The sequence below is a fragment of the Ornithorhynchus anatinus genome, chromosome X1 (genome assembly GCF_004115215.2).
Source record: "Ornithorhynchus anatinus isolate Pmale09 chromosome X1, mOrnAna1.pri.v4, whole genome shotgun sequence".
In the NCBI taxonomy this organism is placed as follows: domain Eukaryota; kingdom Metazoa; phylum Chordata; class Mammalia; order Monotremata; family Ornithorhynchidae; genus Ornithorhynchus; species Ornithorhynchus anatinus.
In genome coordinates, this window is record NC_041749.1 from 32,985,941 (window position 1) to 33,006,156 (window position 20,216).

At 48.0% G+C, this 20,216-nt stretch overlaps 1 protein-coding gene across 1 annotated transcript in view; it reads left to right on the forward strand.

Annotated features, from left to right (window-relative positions):
- The window catches only part of FAT2 (FAT atypical cadherin 2), a 98,293-nt gene that overhangs the window by 18,706 nt on the left and 59,371 nt on the right, over nt 1-20,216 (forward strand). Inside the window, exon 2 of the mRNA XM_029051017.2 lies at nt 15,909-19,173. Within this exon, the coding sequence (XP_028906850.1) occupies nt 15,930-19,173 (3,244 nt within the window). The 5' untranslated portion in view covers nt 15,909-15,929. The remainder of the gene's footprint in view (nt 1-15,908; nt 19,174-20,216) is intronic.

Genomic DNA, 20,216 nt, shown 5'->3' on the forward strand with positions numbered 1-20,216 from the left:
TCCCTGAGCCCCCTTCCGGCTGAGGTAAAAAGAATTTTGGGGTGGGACCCCAGGTGCAGATAGGTAAAGGATAGTGCGGGGGTGAGGGGGAGGGCTGAGAGCTCCCAGAATAAACTCCTGGAATCTGGAATCCCACGTGAGGAGGCTCTGAGCTGGCTGAGGGCACATGGCAGACAAGTGGCGGAGCCAGATTTAGAGCCCAGGTCATCTGACTCGCGGGCCCATGCTCTTTCCACTAGGCCATGCTGCTTCTCGCGGAACCTCGAAAATTCTTCTCAAGAAGAAGAAACCTGGCATAGCGGTTATGGGCATAACTAATTGCATCAGATCAATAAAATGAGAATGAAGGTGAATTGCCCAATGTGTGACTGTTTGGCAGGATTCTGAGCTTGACCGAGGTGACAGAATCATGCGTGTGAAACAGCCGCTTGAGAGCCCCACTGTGCATCAGAGATTCAGTCAACCTTTCCCTCAGTGTGGGTCCAGGAGGCAGTGGCACTTACTGAGTGCTTGTGGTGTACAAAGCACTGAACTGAGCACTTAGGATAAGATGGGCCTTGCTGCCTAGACTACCTCATCCTATCTGCCCATTTGTTTCCCTAACCTCAGTCTCTTATTCTCCCCACTATACCCATGCAAACCTTCCTTTGAAGGATCCCCTGGAGTTGGACCCTCACTGTTCCCCAAGAATGCTGTTCCTGATTAGGGTTACCCATCAGCCTACGTGGAGGTGAGCACAGCCCTGTCTGTTTTCCTCTCTCCCTGTTGTATTATTATTATCATTATTATTGTTGTTGTTCCTACCTTCATTACTAATAATGTGAATTTATAGAGCGTCTTTCCTCCGAGGGCTTTCGTATATCATCTCATTTATCTTCCCATTCCTGGGAAGCTTTCAGAGGCAGATATCATTAGCCCTATTTTACAGACTGAGAAAATGAGGCTCAAAGAGGTTAAGTGATTTACAAAAGGTCACCCAGTTTAATCAGTGATGGGTCAATAAATCGAGTCGCCTTGTCCCCATGGCCGATCCACTGCATGCAGCTAACAGCACTACCTCTCCTGGAGTTCCTGTCACACTTTCCTTTCCATTTTTGTAATTGATAAATGATTCATCAGCATGGGTGGGTCTGCAGGAGAGGGAAATCGAATGGGAATTCACTCCAGCAACCCAGTGGAGTGCACTGGAACAGTTTTCCCACTTGCCGATCGTAACACTCCGTGGCTCAGGGGGAATGCTGGGTGTGTACTGGGGGGACCAGTTGCCCATGATGGGGACTCCTTACCGTGATGAGGGAGGCAATCAAGGGGAGCTAGCTGTGGTAGGCCCTTTGATTTCCTGCCTCTATCCTACCCTTCATTAGGCATCTCCCAAAGGCCTGGGGAAAGAAAGTGACTCCCCTTTTCCAGCCTCTCACTTTTCTCCCCGTTACTGTCCCTCAAGCGGAGAACCCAGAGTTGCAGAGGAGCAGTCTCCCAGGCCATGTCACAGTCTCAGGCCCTCAAGCAGCTTTGAGTTGACTATCCAGGTAACAAGAAGCAGCATGGGACATTTGTGGTCCAAAAGTGAGGTGTTTGTCTTGGGTGGGCCGGGTCTCTTCACCTCTGCCTGGATAAGGCGTTATTATGATGATGATGATAGTAATTAAGTGATATTTGCTAAGTGCTTACTAGTGTCAAGCATTGTAATAAGCACTGAGATAGATAATAGATACAAGATAATAAGATCAGACACAGTCCCTGGCCCACGTGGGGCTCACAGTCTAAAGCCGAGGAAGAACAGGTAATTCATCCCTATTTTACAGTTGAAGAAATTGAGGCACAGAGAAGTCAAGTGATTTGCTCAGGTTCATAGCAAGTAGGTGGTAGAGCCAGGATGAGAATTCAGGTCCCCTGACTTCCAGGCCCATGTTTTTTCCACTAGCCCACCCTATTTCTCATTGTATTTAGAAGTGAACTCATAGTGAAAAGGGTCCCTAACCTACAGGGAACAGCACCTAGCTCTGAGGTATGGAGTCCACCTGTCCCCATTCATTGGCGCCAGCAGAAGTAAGAGCAAATTGGCTAACAGTAATAGTAATAATGATCAATCAGTCATAGTTATTGAGTGCTTACTGTGTTTAGAGCACTGTACTAAAGCAACTGATGATATTAGTTGTGATATTTGTTAGTGCTAATTATATTCCAAACATTCTAGGGTGATCAGATTTGACACAGATCTAGACTGTAAACTCCTTCTAGATTTAAGCTCCCTCAACACTGTAAGCTCGATGTGGATAGGGAATATGTCTGTTTATATTGTACTCCCCCAAGCACTCAGTACAATGTTCTGCACACAGTAAGGCTCAAAAAATACTATTGACTGACTGACGACCCTGGGTTTCCAACTGAGAGATGGATAATTATTGTCTTTCCCCAGAGTTTTGGGCAGGACTGCTAGCCTACATCTCCAACATCCTTGGAAGCCCAAATCGGATCTTTCTGCTTACCAGGCCCAAGCCCCACCCCTTCTGTTTCCCCTCTAAAAGTCCTGCCCATCTACTGCTCCCACACCAGAACCGAAAATTTACCCTGCCTGGTTCAGGTTTGGGAGAAAATTTAGGGGTTCTTAGCCACCTCAGCGAATTAGGGGGGTAAACAGGTAAGGCCCCTTGGCTTGCTTATTCTTCTCTCCATCCTTCCATACTATTGCTAGCAACCACCAGAGCATAGGTGAAGTGCTTGGGTCTCAGCCCCCTCAATTAGACTATGTAAACTCCGTGAGAGCAGGGTCTGTGTCTGACTCTGTTACATTCTCCAAATCAGTTGGTACAGTGCTCTGCCCTCATAAACACTCGGTAAACACTACTGTTGATGGATCTTCCCCCCACATCCCCCACCATCATCTAGGAGAGTTCACTTGTAGCCCCCCAAACAGGAAAGGGGAGAATCGAGGCCCCTTCTATTAAATGATGGAAGTATTTGCAAACATAAATTTGTTGCCTCATGATGAGTTAGGCAACTTGTTCACTGAACTTCGCTTGATTACATTCTGGGGGAATGGATTCTGTGTCGCTAGAGGGTCGGAGGCTTTTTGGGCAGCTGTCATGAGCAGTGAAGGTAAATGTGGCTGGGTCCTCCTGGCTTGGGGAAGGGGTTTAGAGTAGGGCAGAGGCTTCTCCAGATATGAGAGGTTGGAGAGGCCTTGCATGAGCAACTGGACTAATGAGAAGCCAGTGGAAAGAACATGGACCTGGGAGTCAGGGGACCTGGGTTCTTATCCCTACTCTGCCCCTCCCTTGCTGTGTGACTTTGAACAAGTCACTTAACTTCTTTATGCCTTAGTTTTCTCAATTGTACCCCAGCGCTTAGAGCGGTGCCAGACTCAGAATAATAACATTGGATTTAGCAGAGGCTGCTCAGCTGTGCCAGAGGGTTCTCCAAAGAGATGGCAAAGAGGGTGATTTCCTGGTTCTGATAGCTGAGGTTTGGCTTTTGTCACAGGAACGGTAGCAGTCCTACTTCCTGGTAATGACTGATTGATATTTGGGATTTTGCCCCAATAAGTTGTTGGCTTCGATGATGACCATAAAATGTTTGTGAAAATGGTAGTGAAACATCTAGGACTTGGACACCGTCTGCCACTGGAGGATGCCTCCCTCTAGGCTGTAGTCATGTTTTTACCTCCCTGATGCACTTCTGGCGGGAGCCTCATGAATTAAGAACCCTTGATTTCTAATCTCAGCCTGACCACTCACTGACAGAGTGGCTTTGGGCCAGCCAGGCTAAACTCAGTTTCCTCATCTGGGAAATAGGTCTGCTGAGCCTCCCAGAGGCATTGTGTGGGTTAACTAATGTCTGCAAATTGAAAGCGCAGTGTTAAATGGGGTGGGCTGTTATACCTGAGTGAACTGGGAAATTGTCAGCAGCTCAGTCCACTAGTTTGGGCGTGCTGGAAGAAAGCTTTGGTGTGGCCAAAGTCTCCAGTTCCCGAATCATCTGAGCGCCTGGGTGTGCCCTAACAGGTGTTTCCTAAAGAGGCAGGACAATTAGACACCTGGAGTGCAGTGCAGCAACCTTTGGGCTGTGGTGACTATAGGCAGGGGGAGTGTGGAGTCCCCAAGTTTACCCTCAAACCCCTGGAACCTGGGGTCCTCTCTGAGTCCCTCTGTTCAGTTTTAGAGAAGCAGTCTGGCCTAATGGGTAGAGCATGGGCCTGGGAGTCTAAAGGACCTGGATTCTGATCCCAGCTCCTCCACCTGTCTGCTATATGACCTTGGGCAAGTCACTTAACTTTTCTGTGCCTCGGTTCCCTCATTTGTAACATGGGGATTAAGATTGTGATCCCCATGTGGGACATGCACTATGTCCAACCTGATTAACTTGTATCTACCCCAGAATTTAGTACAGTGCTTGGAATATACAAAGCGCATAACACATACAATTTTAAAAAAAACACTTTCAGGTCATTGGTTCTCCAGTCGAGAATTGTCAGGGGTCTGTTTTCAAACAAATGCATCTGCTCCACGGGCGAATTTCAGACTTGTAAGTGCGTCAAAAAATTTTCTGTTGTTCCAACTGCCCTAGTGCTTTAATAGATGTTTGCAGGTTCCTCTCGGGGCAGAGGAAAATGGGCCAGTAGGCATCTCAGCCGGTCACATTTGGCTACAGAAATGGGTGCCAATGGGTTTGGTTGTCTTTCCTGCCCAAGAGCAAATATTTGCAATAAGGGTTTTCCAGCTGAAACAAAATGAAACTGTTTGAATGCTTTCAAATCAAATTTAGCTTGCTAAACAAATGGGCAGAGGGTAGGGCTGCCAGCAACTAAGCTATGGGAAAAATAATAATAGTGATGGTCTTTATTAAGCACTCACTAGGTGCCAAACACTGGGGTAGATAACAGTACCATCATAATGGACATAGTCCCTGTCCCACAAGTTTCACAGTTTGAGAGGAAAGTAATGGATATTGTATCCCCATTTTACATTTGAGGGAACTGGGGTAGAGAAATGTTAAGTGACTTGCTTAAAGTCATAGAGTGGCTAAGCGGGAGCGTCGGGGTTAGAAACCAGCTGCCTCCCATTCCCAGACTCTTTCCAGTTGCAATGTGATCCCTAACAGAATATGTGTGTGTGTGTCTGTGTCTGTGTTCGTGACTTTGCACACATGTGTGCATATTTATGCATGTATATATAATAATGGTATTTGTTAAGCGCTTACTATGTGCTAAGCACTATTCTAAGCACTTGGGTAGATTCAAGGTAATCAGGTTGTCTCCTATGGGGCTCACAGACTTAATCCCCATTTTACAGATGAGGGAACTGAGGCACAAAGTCACAAGTCTGACAAGTGGCAGAGCCAGGATTAGAACCCACAATCTCTGACTCCCAAACCCGGACTCTTTCCACTAAGCCACACTGCTTCTCTAATTCATATATGCGTACATGTTTATAATATATTTACATATCTATATAAGTATTTTATAAGATTTACCTATGAAGGTATGAAGAAACCAATTAGGGAGAGAATCACAGTTGCAACCACACAGTGCACACACACAAGACGTTGTGCCGTGATGTTTGTTGTACCTGGTGCTGTTTTCGCTTTGGCCTCCCTGTCTCCCAGCCCTTTTGAAATTCTGCTCCAAAAGAGTCCATCAATCAATGAGTGGTATTTATTGAGTGCTTACTATGTGCAGGACACTACTAAGCACTTGAGAGAGTACAACACAACAATATAACAGACATCTTCCCTGCCCACAGTGGGCTCACAGTTGAGAGGAAGACAGCAATATAAACAAATAAATTATGGTTATGTACATAAGTACTGTTGGGCTGGAGGTGGGGGTGGTGAATAAAGGGGACAAGTCAGGGTGATGCAGAAGGGAGTGGGGAAAAAAGGAAATGAGAGTTTAGTCAGGGAGGGCCTCTTGGAGGAGATGTGCCTTCAGTAAGGCTTTGAAGGTGGGGAGAGAAATTGTCGGATATGAGAAGAGAGGGTGTTACAGAACCATTCCTTTCTTGGTTGTGGTTCACCACACTAGTCTTTCCGTGGCAACTGACTCCTGGTTTACAGGCGGATGGCAGTCTTGGGGCTATACTCTGGGGAAGTCAGTCAATCATACTTTTCAGTTAGATGTATTTATTGAGTATTTACTGTGTGTGGAGCACTATACTAAGCTCTTTGAAAAGTACAATATAACGATATAAGAAACACAGTCCCTGCCCACAATTAGCTTCATTCATTCAATTGTATTTATTGAATGCTTACTGTGGGCAGATCCCTGTACTAAGCACTTGAGAGAGTACAGTATAATAGACACAGTCCCTGCCCACAACTAACTTAAAGTCTAGAGGGGGAAGCTTACAGTCCAGAGGGGGAAAACCAGCACAGACCTCCAGCATGAGTGCTGAGAGGATCCTGGGACAGACTGTTTTAGGACCTCTGTGTTTCATTTCCTCTTTTGCAACATTAGATCGCCAATCATTTTCCCCGCTTTCCCTCCTGAATGTGCGACTTGAACGATAACCATTCCTTGCCTCAGGATCTCAGCTAGGAGCTTCTGCCTGGGAGCCCCACCCTGTGTTACCTGACAGAGCAGAGCATGATGAGCCACACGCCGCTGACCAGGGACCTTTGCACATCGAGGCGTGATGGGATCCCGGCCATGAAACAGCTTGGCCTAGTGGATAGAGCATGGGCCTGGAAGTCAGAGGGACTTGAGTTCTAATCCCAGCTCTGCCACTTTTCTTTTGTGTGACCTTGAGCAAGTCTCTTCACTTCTCTAATGCCTCAGTTACCTCATCTGTCAAATGGGGATTAAGACTGTGAGCCCCATGTGGGACAGGGACTGTGTCCGACCCGATTAGCTTGTATCCACCCCAGCACTTAGAACAGGGCTTGACACATAGTAAGTCACTGTTAGTCCTGGGAAAAATATGATTCTGTAAAATAACTTAATCTGTTGGGAGGTTTATCCTCTGCAGACATGGCAGAGGATTCATCATCATCAATATCATCATCAAGAGCATTTACTGAGCACCAGCTGTAGGTGAGCATGTAGTAAGTGCATGAGAACATTTTATAGATATAAAAAACACATTCCTTGTCCTTGAAGGAAGGTAAGCAGACACAAATCACCTGAACTACAATAAGTAAAAAAGTGACAGCTTAGATATAAATGATTTTTTTTTAATCCAAAGTAAGCAATTCAGTAGCTAACAAATAAAAGAAACAGATCTTCCCTTGGAGTTAAGGTGGCTGTTGGGTTGGTATGACCAAGAAGATGGGAATTAATCAGGGAATGTCTGTTGGAGGAGGAGACTTTTTCAGAGGACTTTGTAGCAGAGGTGATTTTGATAGATTTGAAATAAGTGGTGGGGAGCTCCATGGGACAAAAGGCAAGAGCAACCCTGGCCTGAGAGGGGACAGTAAAGAGCAAATCACATTTAGAGGGTTTGCTTAGGAGGAGCAAGGAGTAAGAAGAGCTGTCTGTCTCTCTCCACTAAGTTATAAACTCCTTGAGAGCAGAGAACCTGTTTCTTACTTCTGTTGTACTCTACCAGGGACAGTGTGTTAACCATAGTAGGTGTTCAATAGGTACCACTGACTGACAGAAAGAGAGTGAATTGGAAAGAGGAAGGTTGTTGATGGATAGCTTTGAAGCATTTGGTCAAGAATTTCTATTTGATTAGAGAAGAAATGGGGAGTCATTGGAGGTGATTGAGGAGGATTCATGTTCATGTCTAGGTCTTTTAATGACCAAGTGGCCCAGGAAGAGAAGAAAGAAAGAGGACCATCTGATGAATCTCCTTTTGACAATTGAACACCTTTGTGTACTGCCAGTACTGTTCATTTTAAGATAGCTATAATAATAATGGTATTTGTTAAATGCTTACTATGTGCCACGCACTGTTCTAAGCACTGGGATACAAGGTAATCATGTTGTCCCACGTGGGGCTCACAGTCTTAGTCCCCATTTTACAAATGAGGTAACTGAGACACAGAGAAGTGACTTGTCCAAGGTCACAAAGTAGACAAGTGGCGGAGTCGGGTTTAGAACCCACGACCTCTTTCTCTCAAGTCGGTGCGCTTCCCACTAAGCCAGGCTGCTTAGTTGAAACATTGACAATACGCAAACACTGCTTTACCAACACCCCTTACACACACACGCACACTCACAGGCATAAAGGATCAGACAGAGGATAAGCCAGCTGCAAATCAGACTGTCCAGTCTATGAATTGAAAATGGCCAGATCAGACAGAGGATAAGCCAGCTGCAAATCAGACTGTCCAGTCTACGAATTGAAAATGGCCACTCTAGGAGGGGCCAGAGGAATGTCCTTCTGGAACCTACCTTCCTGACTGGGAACCTTTGTCAACTTTATGTGTGTTGCCACAGTGACTGTGGGAAAAGTCTGTGTGCTCAAGGAGACTGGAAATGAGGCTGTCTGTTCAGAAGGGCCTGAAATCACCCCGTTACCTTTCACCCTGTGAATTAACCTTCCCACTTCCTTTATTTTCTGGTTTAATTGATCTTCAAACCATCTCACTTCCTTTTCCACCTCATTCCAGATCTTGGGCATGGAGGAGCTGGCCCCGGGAGATATGTGGGTGTGGGTGGCCCTGTGTCTTTCCACCTTTGTGGTTAGCTGACTATGGCTTGATAGCTATGGCTAGCTGGCTGTGGGTCTTCCCTTCAGTCCCTTCACTCCTCCCACTCCACTACTTGTACAAAGGAAGGGGAAACAGTGTTTGTACAGTGGTCCTTTGCCTGATTTGTATGCATATCATTGGTATATATCACAGATCATATGGTTGTCGGTCAATCAATCAATGGTATTTATTGAGTGCTTACTATGTGCAGAGCACTGTATTAAACACTTGAGAGGGTACACTAGGACAGAATTGGCATTTTAAGATTCAAAGAAGGCACCATTGACTATGAAGGGCGCTGATAATAATGATAATAATGGTATTTGTTAAGTGCTTACTATGTGCCAGGCACTGTACAAAGCGCTGATGATGAGTGTGTGTGTGTTTGGCTGAAAGAGCAAATGTGAGGCCTTCAGTTCTAACTGCCTTGTGCACACAAAAAGGATGTTCCTTTGTTGTCTTGTCATCATTATCAATGGTATTTATTGAGTGCTTACTATGTGCAGAGCACTGTACTAAGGACTTGGGAGAGTGCAGCAGAGTTAGTAGACTCATTCCCTGCTCATAAGGAGCTTAAAGTCATGCTTAAGGTACACAGCACCTGGTGCTGATTTCTCTTGTGCCTCCTTGTCTCATTATATGCCAAGTTTTTTATCAGAGCCACTCCCTTCCTGATGATAATGTGCCATGCAGGTCTCTCCTTGGCAACTGACTCTCCATTTTCAGCTGTAACACTGTCTGAGGCTTTGTTTTACCTTGCCCTTAAAACACTTCCTCTTTTTCCTGCCTTTCGGTTTCCCAATTTCAGTTTTCTTTTCAGCAGCTGTTTGGGTAATCTCATAGGCCAGCTACAGATATAGAATTTCAGAAGCACGTTACTGAAACTCCCCTTCCACGCTTATTTTTTTTTTGCATATAAATGAATCTTGACTATTAAAATATCAAAAATTAAAAATCAGCCTGCGTGTTCCTTGTCCTTCCTTAAGCCCTCTTTTCCTTTGCTTCAACTACCTTCTACATCACCCTGACTTGCTCCCTTTATTCATCCCCCTTCCCAGCCCCACGGCACTTAAGTACATACCTGTAATTTATTCATTTATATTAATGACCGTCTCCCCCCTAGATTGTAAGCTCGCTGTAGGCAGTGAATGTGTCTGTTACATCATTCTATTATACTCTCCCATCGCTTAGTACAGTGCTCTGCACACAGTAAGTGCTCAATAAATACAATTGACTGACTTGTGGGAGCAACTGGTGTCTGTACTTCCATCCATTTCTAGTGACATTCATAAGTGTTTTATTTGGAAATTATATTCATCATGCTGAAAGCAATAGATGCAGCACAACTATGGAGCTTACACTAAGTAAGAATGTCGTAACGAAGCACGTGAAAATGATCTTTGTGGAAAATCACAGACTTTATACAGTTTCTGAACTTGTCTTCACCCCTTCTTCCCCTGTCTTCCCTTGCTCCTGAGCTGTGGTGATCCTTTCCCAGGTGATTGGAAACGTGGGCACTACCTTGGAGCTGGGAGACACAGAGGTGGGAGTTGATGCGGGGGGAAGATGGACACCTAAAGTAAAAATACTGGACCTGATAGCAGCAGTAACAGTAGTATTTGAGTGCCCAGTGAGTGTGGTGCACTATGCCAGACACTTGGAAAGTATAGAATAAAGAAGTAATATGTCTCCTGCCCACAGGGTGTTTACACTCTAATGCTGTGTCAGTACTGGATAGAGGAAGCACCATGGCCTAGTGGAAAGAGCACAGGCCTGGTAGTTAGAGGACCTGGATTCTAATCCCAGTTCTGCCACTTCTCTACTGTGTGACCTTGGGCAAGTCACTTCACTTCTCTGTGCCTCAGCTAGCTCATCTGTAAAATAGGGATTAAGACTGTCAATCCCATGTGGGACAGGGACTGTGTTCAACCTGATTAGCTTTTATCTACCCCAGTGCTTAGCATAGTGCCCGGCACATAGTAAGCTTAATAAATACTATAAAAAGGAAGGGGACACATCAGCTGAAAATTGGACTGTCCCAGTATAAAACTGGTTAAATGGCCACCCTAACCACAGGTTTTCCCCATTAAACAACCCATTCTCAAAGGTGAGCAGAAGATGAGGGGGTCAGAGTGGCTATTCTGAGTGAGGTGGTTTTGACCAGAAGAAGGAGGGTCTTCTCCTCCTAACAACCACCTCAGGGCTTTGGCTCCAGTTCCACATTTATATAGCTTGTTATCACCCAAAGTGCTTCTGGTCATGTAACCTTCCAGTAATAAAAATAATAATTGTGGTATATGTTAAGTGCTTTCTATGTGTCAAGCAGTATACTAAGCACTGGGGTAGATAGAAGAAAATAGGTCCCACATGGGGCTCACAGTCTAAGTAGGAGGAGAGAACAGGTGTTGAATCCCCATTTTGCAGATGAGGGAACTGAGACAGAAAGAAGTTAAGTCACTTGCCCACGGTCACACAGCAGACAAGAGGAGCCCAGATCCTCCAACTCCCAGGTCCATGCTCATTCCACTAAGCCACGTTGCTTCTATAGGCCACTCTTTTAGCACTTATTCATATATCCATCTTTACATTCTCTTCTCCTCTGTATCAGTAATTTAATTTGTGTCTGTCACCCTATTAGACGTAAGCTCCTTGAGGACAGGGATTTTGTCTTCTAACTCTATTGTACTCTCCCAAGCCCTTAGTACTTAGTACAGTGCTCTGCACAGAATACTACCATTAATTAATAGATCAACTGATTTTAGGGTGGCTAATGGGCTTGAGAGATGGCTGATGAGGCTGGGGCCTGGAGGAATGGTCTGACTGAGGCTGGAGCTAAGGAATCTGGGGCTGAGAAGCCCATCCTGAGCACTCAGTACATTTCATATCAAGCGTAAAGTTTCTCCAATACTGGGACTGCATGTTTTAGACTGAGTTGAAATCTGAGCCCAGGAAATTTGCTCTGGTTATGATGCAAGAATAACCTTCCTGTTTCTGAGTACTCGGGTAGGGGTGATGAATTCTCAAGCTCCAGAGCATGTGCCGATCCATGGAGAAGGCTTCTCTGGGGGAAGTATCATAGAATTGCCTTGGGGTATTGAGGGATAATAGAGGCTCAGCACGGGGAGGGCTTTTTTGGACACCGACGGGCTCAGAACAAAGGTCGCAGTCTAGAGCATTCCCTTCCATCCCTCTGTGGCCATTGTCATTCCCTTTTTAGGAGATCATGCCCCTGTGACAGTCCTGGAGACCCACCAACTCCCCCCAACCACCACCTTACCAGTTACGTATCGTCCCTGTCTTCCCCTTTCGTAAGCCCTTGCCTGTACTTGCCACTCACACACACCTTCTTTCTGGACTCTGACAGAGAAAAACGATTGAAAGGAGCAGCCTCTAGCAAGCTCCAACTTGCTGCTCGGTTTGCTCTGCCTTGCTGAGCAGCGATCAGATCTGCCATGAGCTTGGGGACTCAGAATCAGGAAGAAATCACTTCTCTTTAGCCTGAGCCTCTCAGCTCTGGCCAAAAAGTGTCTGTAGCCCTCCACCTTGCTGCCCAAAGTGAAGAACTAAGACTATATGAGCAGTCCAGTGCCCACCGAGGTGGGTTCACCTGCACTTGATCCAGGGGTTCTCCTGTTTCCAGGACAATGCAGGGAAACAACTCTGCAGCTTGCACAGGGAGGGAAGCAGTCCACTAGGCATGAAATAATAATAATAATGATAGTATTTGTTAAGCACTTACTATGTGTCAAGCACTGTTCTAAGAGCTAGGGTAGATACAAGATAATCAGACTAGACATACTCCCTGTCCCACATGGGGCTCACGGTCTTAATCCCGATTTTACAGAAGAGGTAACTGAAGCACAGAGAAATTAAGTGACTTGCCCAAGGTCACACAGCAGACAAAAGGCAGAGCTGGGATTAGAATCTGACTCCAAGGCCCGTGCTGAATCCACTAACCCCCTCCCCCCCTCCCGCCGCCACACACACACGCAAACACGTGTCCATATGACCCCAGATACACACATCCCCTCCATGCATGCCCATATGTAGCTATGAATACATCTGTCCAGTCACCCACTCAGATTCACTCAGCTCTCTCCATCGAACATATTGGACACTCTCTCAGGACAGGGTGAAAACTCCCTCTACCCAACTCCTGGATTGTGTCCTTGTGGTGAGTCTTCTCCAGGCTGTTCCTGTGGGAGCTAAAGTGCAGGGCATGCTGGGATCTGTCTGACTTTGCACTGCTGCTGACCTGTGTGAGCATGGGCTTTTTCACACGCCAGTGATGTGTAGATGAGTTGGCACAGCTTGTGGCCACATGTCACCCTGAATGGTAGTGGAGTCGGTTCTGGAGTAGTTAAACCGTGCTCAGGGAACTATAGAGGAGTCTGGGGGAAGGGACCATGATGGGCATCAGTCCCAGGAACAGGACAGAGGGAGATTGAACAGCTATCTGGGGTGCTTTGGGACCTACCAGGAGACAGATTTATACAGAATGACCCCAGAAGTCCCTTCTGCATCTAAGGCCCCACAACATGAAGTCCTGGCTAGGTTTTGGGGCTGAGAATAACATCAGGACTTGACCATCCCAATCCATTACTTACCTAGTGGATAGATCATGGGCCTGGGAGTCAGAAGAACTTGGGTTCAGATTCCTGCTCCTCCCTGTGTGACCTTGGGCAATTCACTTAACTTCTCCGTGCCTCAGTTGCCTCATCAATAAAATGGGGATTAAGATTGTGAGCCCCACGTGGGTCATGGACTGTGTCCAACCTGATTACTTTGTATCTACCCCAGCAGTTAGTAAGCACTTAACAAATACCATTAAGTAAAACAATAACTTCTCTGGGCTTCAGTTTCTTAATCTATAAAATTCTCGTCCCTCCTACTCAGACTGTGAGTGGTATATGGAACAGGAACTGTCTGGTCGGATTGCCTTTTCTCTACCTCTTCACTCAGTGCTTAGAACAATGCTTGGCACATAGTAAGCGCTTAATAAATACCATCATTATTATTATTAGGACAGCTTGACAGTAAGCACTTGACAAATTCCATTATCATTATCATTATTAGCATGATCCTGGTCAGTGTGGCAGTCTCCAATTAGAAGGCCAGATGCTGAACCTTCCGGAATAAATGAGGAGCAGAGAGAGCAAGGTCAGATGCTGAGCCTTTGGGAATAAATGAGGGGCAGAGAGAACAAGGTGCTTGGAGCTCTCAGCTCTACAGCCTTGAAGCGTCAGCCAGGCCAGCATAAGAGAAAGTTCGGAATCAGTGTCTCGTCTGTTCCCCTGAAAGTTTTAACTCTCCCAAGCCTTTGAAGACAGAGTGGAGGCTGGAAAAACAAGTCTTTCTTGTTTTAATTAAGAAGGCACCCAATAACTGGCAAGCAGAGCAGATTTAAAACAGGAAGCAGTGGCACCTGGTCTAGGACTCTTTTAGGAAACCTACACACCTCTGAGTAACCCAATTTCTGATATCCCTTTCTCACACTCAAAAACCAATAAAAAGTGCCTCTCCCCTGCTTCATTTTAATAACTAACTGGAGTGATTTTCGGTTTTTTTAATCGGTCTACTTTACAATACCCTCTGGAATTATGCCCTTAGAGAGATCCCTCCCCAGGCCTCTGATGACAACAATATTAGTGAGAAGCAGAGGGAAAGAGCAGAGACCTGGGAGTCAGAGGACCTGTGTTTCAATCCTTGCTCCACCACTTGCCTGTTGCATGACCTTGGACAAGCTATTTTACCTCTCTGGACCTCAGTTTCCTCATGTGTAAAATGGGAATTCAGTAACTGTTTTCCCTCCCACTTTGACTGTGAGGCCCATGTGTGCAGGGACTGTGACCAATCTAATAATCTTGTACTTAGCTCAGTGCCTAGCACAGTGTCTGGCAAGTAGTATGCACCACTGTTGTTAGTACTAGTGAGTGGGAGGTTGAGAGGTACCAGAAAGAGTAATGAAACGGATGGACACCCTGCCATCTCATTTGGGTGTTGTCCTACCTGAAGATAGGATTAAATAATTGTCCTGTGGAAATCCCTTCCAGATCAAGGAGGCAAGGATATTGACTTGGAAACCTTGGAAGCCTCCCAGCCTTGGCTTTAAACTTGGGAGAAGAGAGGAAGTACCAGTTCTAGGTGATAGAGTACTGAAACGGTGAAGATAGAAGGTCCTGCCTTGACAAATGTTGAATCCATTTTATGTGTGTTTTACAGTCGTCTTCCTCTGTTACACTCCTGGGACCCAATCATCTCTCAGAGCCAGCATGACCTAGTGGAAAGATGTTATTGTGTTATAACGTAACATAATATATATAACATGTATCGACTATTTATAATGGCTCTCTCCCCCTCTAGACTGTAAGCTTGTCGTGGGCAACAGAACGTGTCTTCCAACTATGTTGTGTTGTATTCTCCCAAGTGCTTAGAACAGTGCTCTGAACCCAGTAAGCACTCGATAAATACCATTGATTGACTGAGTGATTGCAGAGCACTGTACTAAGCCCTGGAAAAGAATGCACAGATGGGAATTAGACACTGTGTCTCTCCATCAGGGATCTCACAGTCTGAAAATAAAGAGGGGAGAAGGGGACTGACGACAGGTACGTAAGGAGAGACAAAACTCATCATTAAGACAACATAGAAATGAAAATAAAACCTCAGTAGAACACTGAAGCCAGAAGACCAGATTTCAGGCTCCTCACAACTCAGAGTACACAGTCACAACCGCGGCCACAGTGAGTGCTCCGGCAGCAGCTGCCACGGTCTTCCCGAGGAGGCGGCACCGTGCTGTGGCTGTTTTCCTCTCTCCCACCAGGGTGGTGGGAGGCGGGTTGGGATGGAGGTCCCCCGGTGACACGGAAGAGAGCAGGTGCTGGATCCCGGGGAGGCCCTGTGGAGGAGGATGCCGAGGGCCCAGAGGGCTGCACCGGGAGGCGGCAGATACCTGGAGGAGTTCCATGGCCACCCAGGGGAGAAATCAGAGGTCTAGGAGTCAGGAGACCTGAGTACTGGTCTCAGCCTTGCCACTGACCTGCTGGGTGATCATGGAAAAATCACTTAGGCCCTCTGGGCCTCAGCTTCCTCATCTGTAAAATGGGCTTGAAAATTCCTCTTAGTCCCAGGTGGAATGGGGACTGGGTCTGATCTGATTGTCTTGTATCAACCCTCAAGTAGAGCACAAAGTAAGCAGTCAGTAGATGCCATAGTAATCATTGTGAGTAGTCCCAGATTTCCACACTGACCCTTCTGTTTCTGTTGTCCCTCAGAGACTCAGGCAGTCCCTGACCATGGACGTCGCCACCCGGAGGTGCGTGTTGGCAGTTGCCCTGGTCCTGCTCCGGTACCTGCCCTGTGAGGGGGACCAAGGGGAGACCAGCTCCCCACCTCTTCACTTCACCCACCTTGTGTACAACGCCTCCATCTATGAGAACTCTGCGCCCAAGACCTACGTGGAGAGTTACGTCAAAATGGGCATCTATCTGGCAGACCCCCAATGGGCAGTGAGGTACCGCATCGCCTCGGGAGACCCCGCTGGCATCTTTAAAACCGAGGAACATGTAGTGGGGGACTTCTGCTTTTTGAGGATAAGGACGAAGAGCGGCAACACGGCCATACTGAACCGGGAAGTTAAAGAGAGTTACACGCTCCTCATTCAAGCCACGGAAAAAACCTCAGAGCTTGAAGCTTCGACCCACGTGAGAATCCAGATCTTGGATAGGAACGATTTGAAGCCGCTCTTCTCCCCACCTTCCTACAGAGTCACCATCCCGGACAACACACCTCCCAAAAGAACCATCTGCACGGTCAGTGCTACCGACGCTGATCTGGGTCAGAATGCCGGCTTCTACTATGCCTTTAACCCGCGGTCGGAGCTCTTTGCCGTCCACCCCACCAGTGGGGCGGTGACTGTCACCGGGAAGCTCAGCGCCATCCACCGGGGCAGGCATGAGCTGCGGGTCCTGGCCGTGGACCGGATGAGGAAGATCGCAGAAGGCAATGGCTTCGGCAACCTAGCTAGCCTCGTCGTCCAAGTGGAGGCGGCCCTCAGGAAGCCGCCGGCCATTAAGTCGATAACGGTGGTGGACTCTGACCTTGCCTATGCCACTTTGGTAGTGGAGGCTGGCGACGCCGAGGTTAGTGCCGTGGACATCGTGGAGGGTGACCCGGGGAAGCATTTCCGGGTCGTCGAGCCAGCCGTCGGGAGCGATAAGTTCACCGTGGTGTCGGTCAGGGAGATTAACTGGATGGAGCATTCCTCGGGATTCAACCTCAGTCTCCGGGCCAGAGACGGGAGCAAACCCCCTCTGTACTCCCAGATCCAAAGGGTCCACTTTCCCCCTTCCAAGCTCATCTCAGCACGGTTCGACCAAGATGTCTACCGAGTGCGCCTCAGCGAGTTCTCCCCGCCCGGAAGCCGTGTCGTGATGGTGAGCATTTCCCCGGTTTTTCCCAACCTGAGGTATGTTTTGCAACCCACCTCAGACAGCACGGGGTTCCAACTCAATGCCCACACTGGACTGATCACCACCACTAAGCCATTGGACTTCCACGAGCGGTCCCACTATAAACTTGCTATTGGTACCTCTCCAGGGCAGACCTCCACCACCGTCTTTGTGGACATTGTTGACTGTAACAATCACGCCCCAATGTTCTCCCAGTCTTCCTATCATGGGACCTTTGATGAAAACATCTCTCCCGGTACTAGCGTCTTGACTGTGACAGCCACAGATAACGACAGCGGGGAGAACGGTTTCGTCACCTACTCCATTGCCTATCCAAAATCAGTTCCGTTCTCCATAGACCCCTACTCAGGGATCATCTCCACTTCCAAGCTCATGGATTATGAGCTCATGCAAAGACTCTACCACTTTCAGGTCTGGGCCTCAGACTGGGGCTCGCCCTTTCGCCAGGAGACCGAAGTCTCCATCTCCCTCATGCTCAACAACCTGAATGACAATTCTCCCATGTTCGAGAAGGCCAACTGCAGTGGGACCATCCCCCGGGACTTGCAGGTGGGAGAACAGGTGGCCACTATGTCGGCCATCGATAGGGACGAGCTTCAGAGCCTCAAGTACGAAATCGTGTCCGGTAATGAGTTGCAGTATTTTGACCTGAACCATTTCTCTGGAGTGATTACTCTCAGACGCACCCTCCAGGGGCCTGCTGGTGCTCAGCCTCACTTCTCTCTGCAAATTACAGCCTCTGATGGGGAACACAACGCTCTGCCCACCACCTTGAATGTGACCGTGGCTGCTCCGGGCTCTCCGGTTCTGATGCGGTGTGAGGAAACAGGGGTGCTCCGGCACCTGACGGAGACCATCATTCACTCCATCCGGTCTCAGGTACAGGAAGCAAACTCCGAAGAGTACACCTCCCTCAGCACCTACCAGATCAACCGTCACGGGCCTCAGTTTGAAGAAAGCTTCCCCCGCAGCATAGACGTCATGGAGAATGTCCCCGTCAACAGTACCATTGCTCACCTCACAGCCACTGACCATGACTCAGGGTTCAACGGCATGCTGGTCTACAGTCTGGCCGAAGGGAATGAGGCAAGCTGCTTTGACATCGACCTGGAGACCGGTCTGCTCAGGGTCGTTGCTCCACTGGACCACGAGGCCTCCAGTTTTTACGTCCTCAATGTGACGGTGCATGACCTGGGCATCCCACAGAAGTCTTCTTGGAAGCAGCTGGCGGTGAACGTGGGGGATGCCAATGACAACGTGCCCAGGTTTCCCCCAGGCGGGTACCGGGTAAGGATTCCTGAAGACACCCAACCGGGGACCACAGTCATGCGGCTGAGAGCGGACGATGCTGACAAGGAAGACAATGGCAAGGTCAGATATGCCCTCCTGACCCCCAGCGATAAGTTCTCTGTTCACGCTGTCACCGGGGAGCTGGTGGTCACGGGGTCTCTGGATCGGGAGTCTTGGCCCCGCTACGTGCTGACGGTGGAGGCTCGAGACCAGCCCACTGTGGACCCCCAGTTGTTTTCAGTTACAGACGTGGTGGTGACTTTGGAAGACGTCAACGACAACTCTCCACGGTGCATCCCACAGCTGAACCGATTGAAGGTCCCCGAAGATGCGCCCCCGGGGACCCTCGTCCTGTTCCTGGAGGCCTTTGACCCGGACGCCGGCCCTGGGGGCGAGGTGAAGTATGCCCTAGTGGATAACGCTCAGGGGACCTTCCAGGTGGACAAGTGGACAGGCGCTGTGACCCTCGAGAGAGAGCTGAACTTTGAGACGAGGGCCCTGTACAATCTGACGGTGGAGGCCAGTGATGGTGGGAAACCCCTCTCCCGCTCTTCCACCTGCTATGTGGAAGTGTCCGTTCTGGATGTTAATGAAAACCTGCACCCTCCTCACTTTGCCTCCTTCGTGTCCAGAGGCTCCGTGCAGGAGAACAGTCCCCGAGGCACATTGGTCATGACGGCTGCCGCCCAGGACCCCGACCCAGGCAGAGACGGAGAACTGCAGTACTTCCTCCGGGAGGGCACCGGCCTGGCCACCTTCAGTATTGACCATGAAACGGGTACGGAGGGCTCTAGGTGGTCTGAGGGAACGGAGGGCAATAGTGACCCCAAGAAGGCAAAACGGGGACGGCTGCTTGGATCCCGCTTCTCCATTAGGAGAAGAATGGCCACACCACACCCCTAGACGTGACTAAAGTTGAGGGGGAGAAGGAAGAAAGGGAGAGGGTTTTAGACCCCAGGGGTCTCTGAGCTTCTAGTTCTAGAGCTAGAGCACAGACTTTGGGGAGTCCCAGTGAGCCTGCTCCAAGCTGCAAGACAAAAAGTCCTAGAGTTTTTGGAGCTGCTCTGAATTGGCTTTAAAATACCCTGGACTTCCTGTGGCCTAGCGGAAAGACCACGGGCCTGGGAGTCAGAGGGCCTGGGTTCTAATCCCAGCTCTGCCACTTGTCTGCTGTGTGATCTTGAGCAAGTCACTTAACTTCTCTGTGCCTCAGTTGCCTTGTCTGTAAAAGGGGGATTAAGACCATGAGCCCCATGTGGACTATGTCCCACCTGATTAGCTTGTACCTATCCCAGTGGTTAGTACAGTGCTTGGCACATAGTAAGCACTTAACAAGTACCACTAAAAGAGAGAGAGAGAGAGCGCTAAATTGGACCTCAAATGTATTTTTATCAACTCCAAGGGCCTGTGAGAATAGCACAGTCTGCCTCTGTAAATCATCATATTCCTGACCCCAGATGGGCAAAGAGAAGAGTCAGAGCCCTGAGGGAGGGAAAGAGAGAGAGCAAGAGAGGGAAAGAAGGGAGGGAGAGAGAGAAGGTGGGAAAGAAGGAAGGGAGGGAGATAGAGGGAAGGAAGGGGGAGAACAACACAGGATGGACTACAATCAATGGTATTTATAACAATCAGCAGTTTTTATAGACCACTACTAACAGCTTGGGAGAGTACACTAGAGCTAGTAATCACAATCCCTGTCCTCAAGGAGCTTACAATATAGCGGAGAGCATGAGATGGCATGTTTTCAGCATTTAAGAGCTTAAATATCTTTCAAATAACCCACAATGTATATAATCCATTTGGGAATGATAAAGAGAACACATA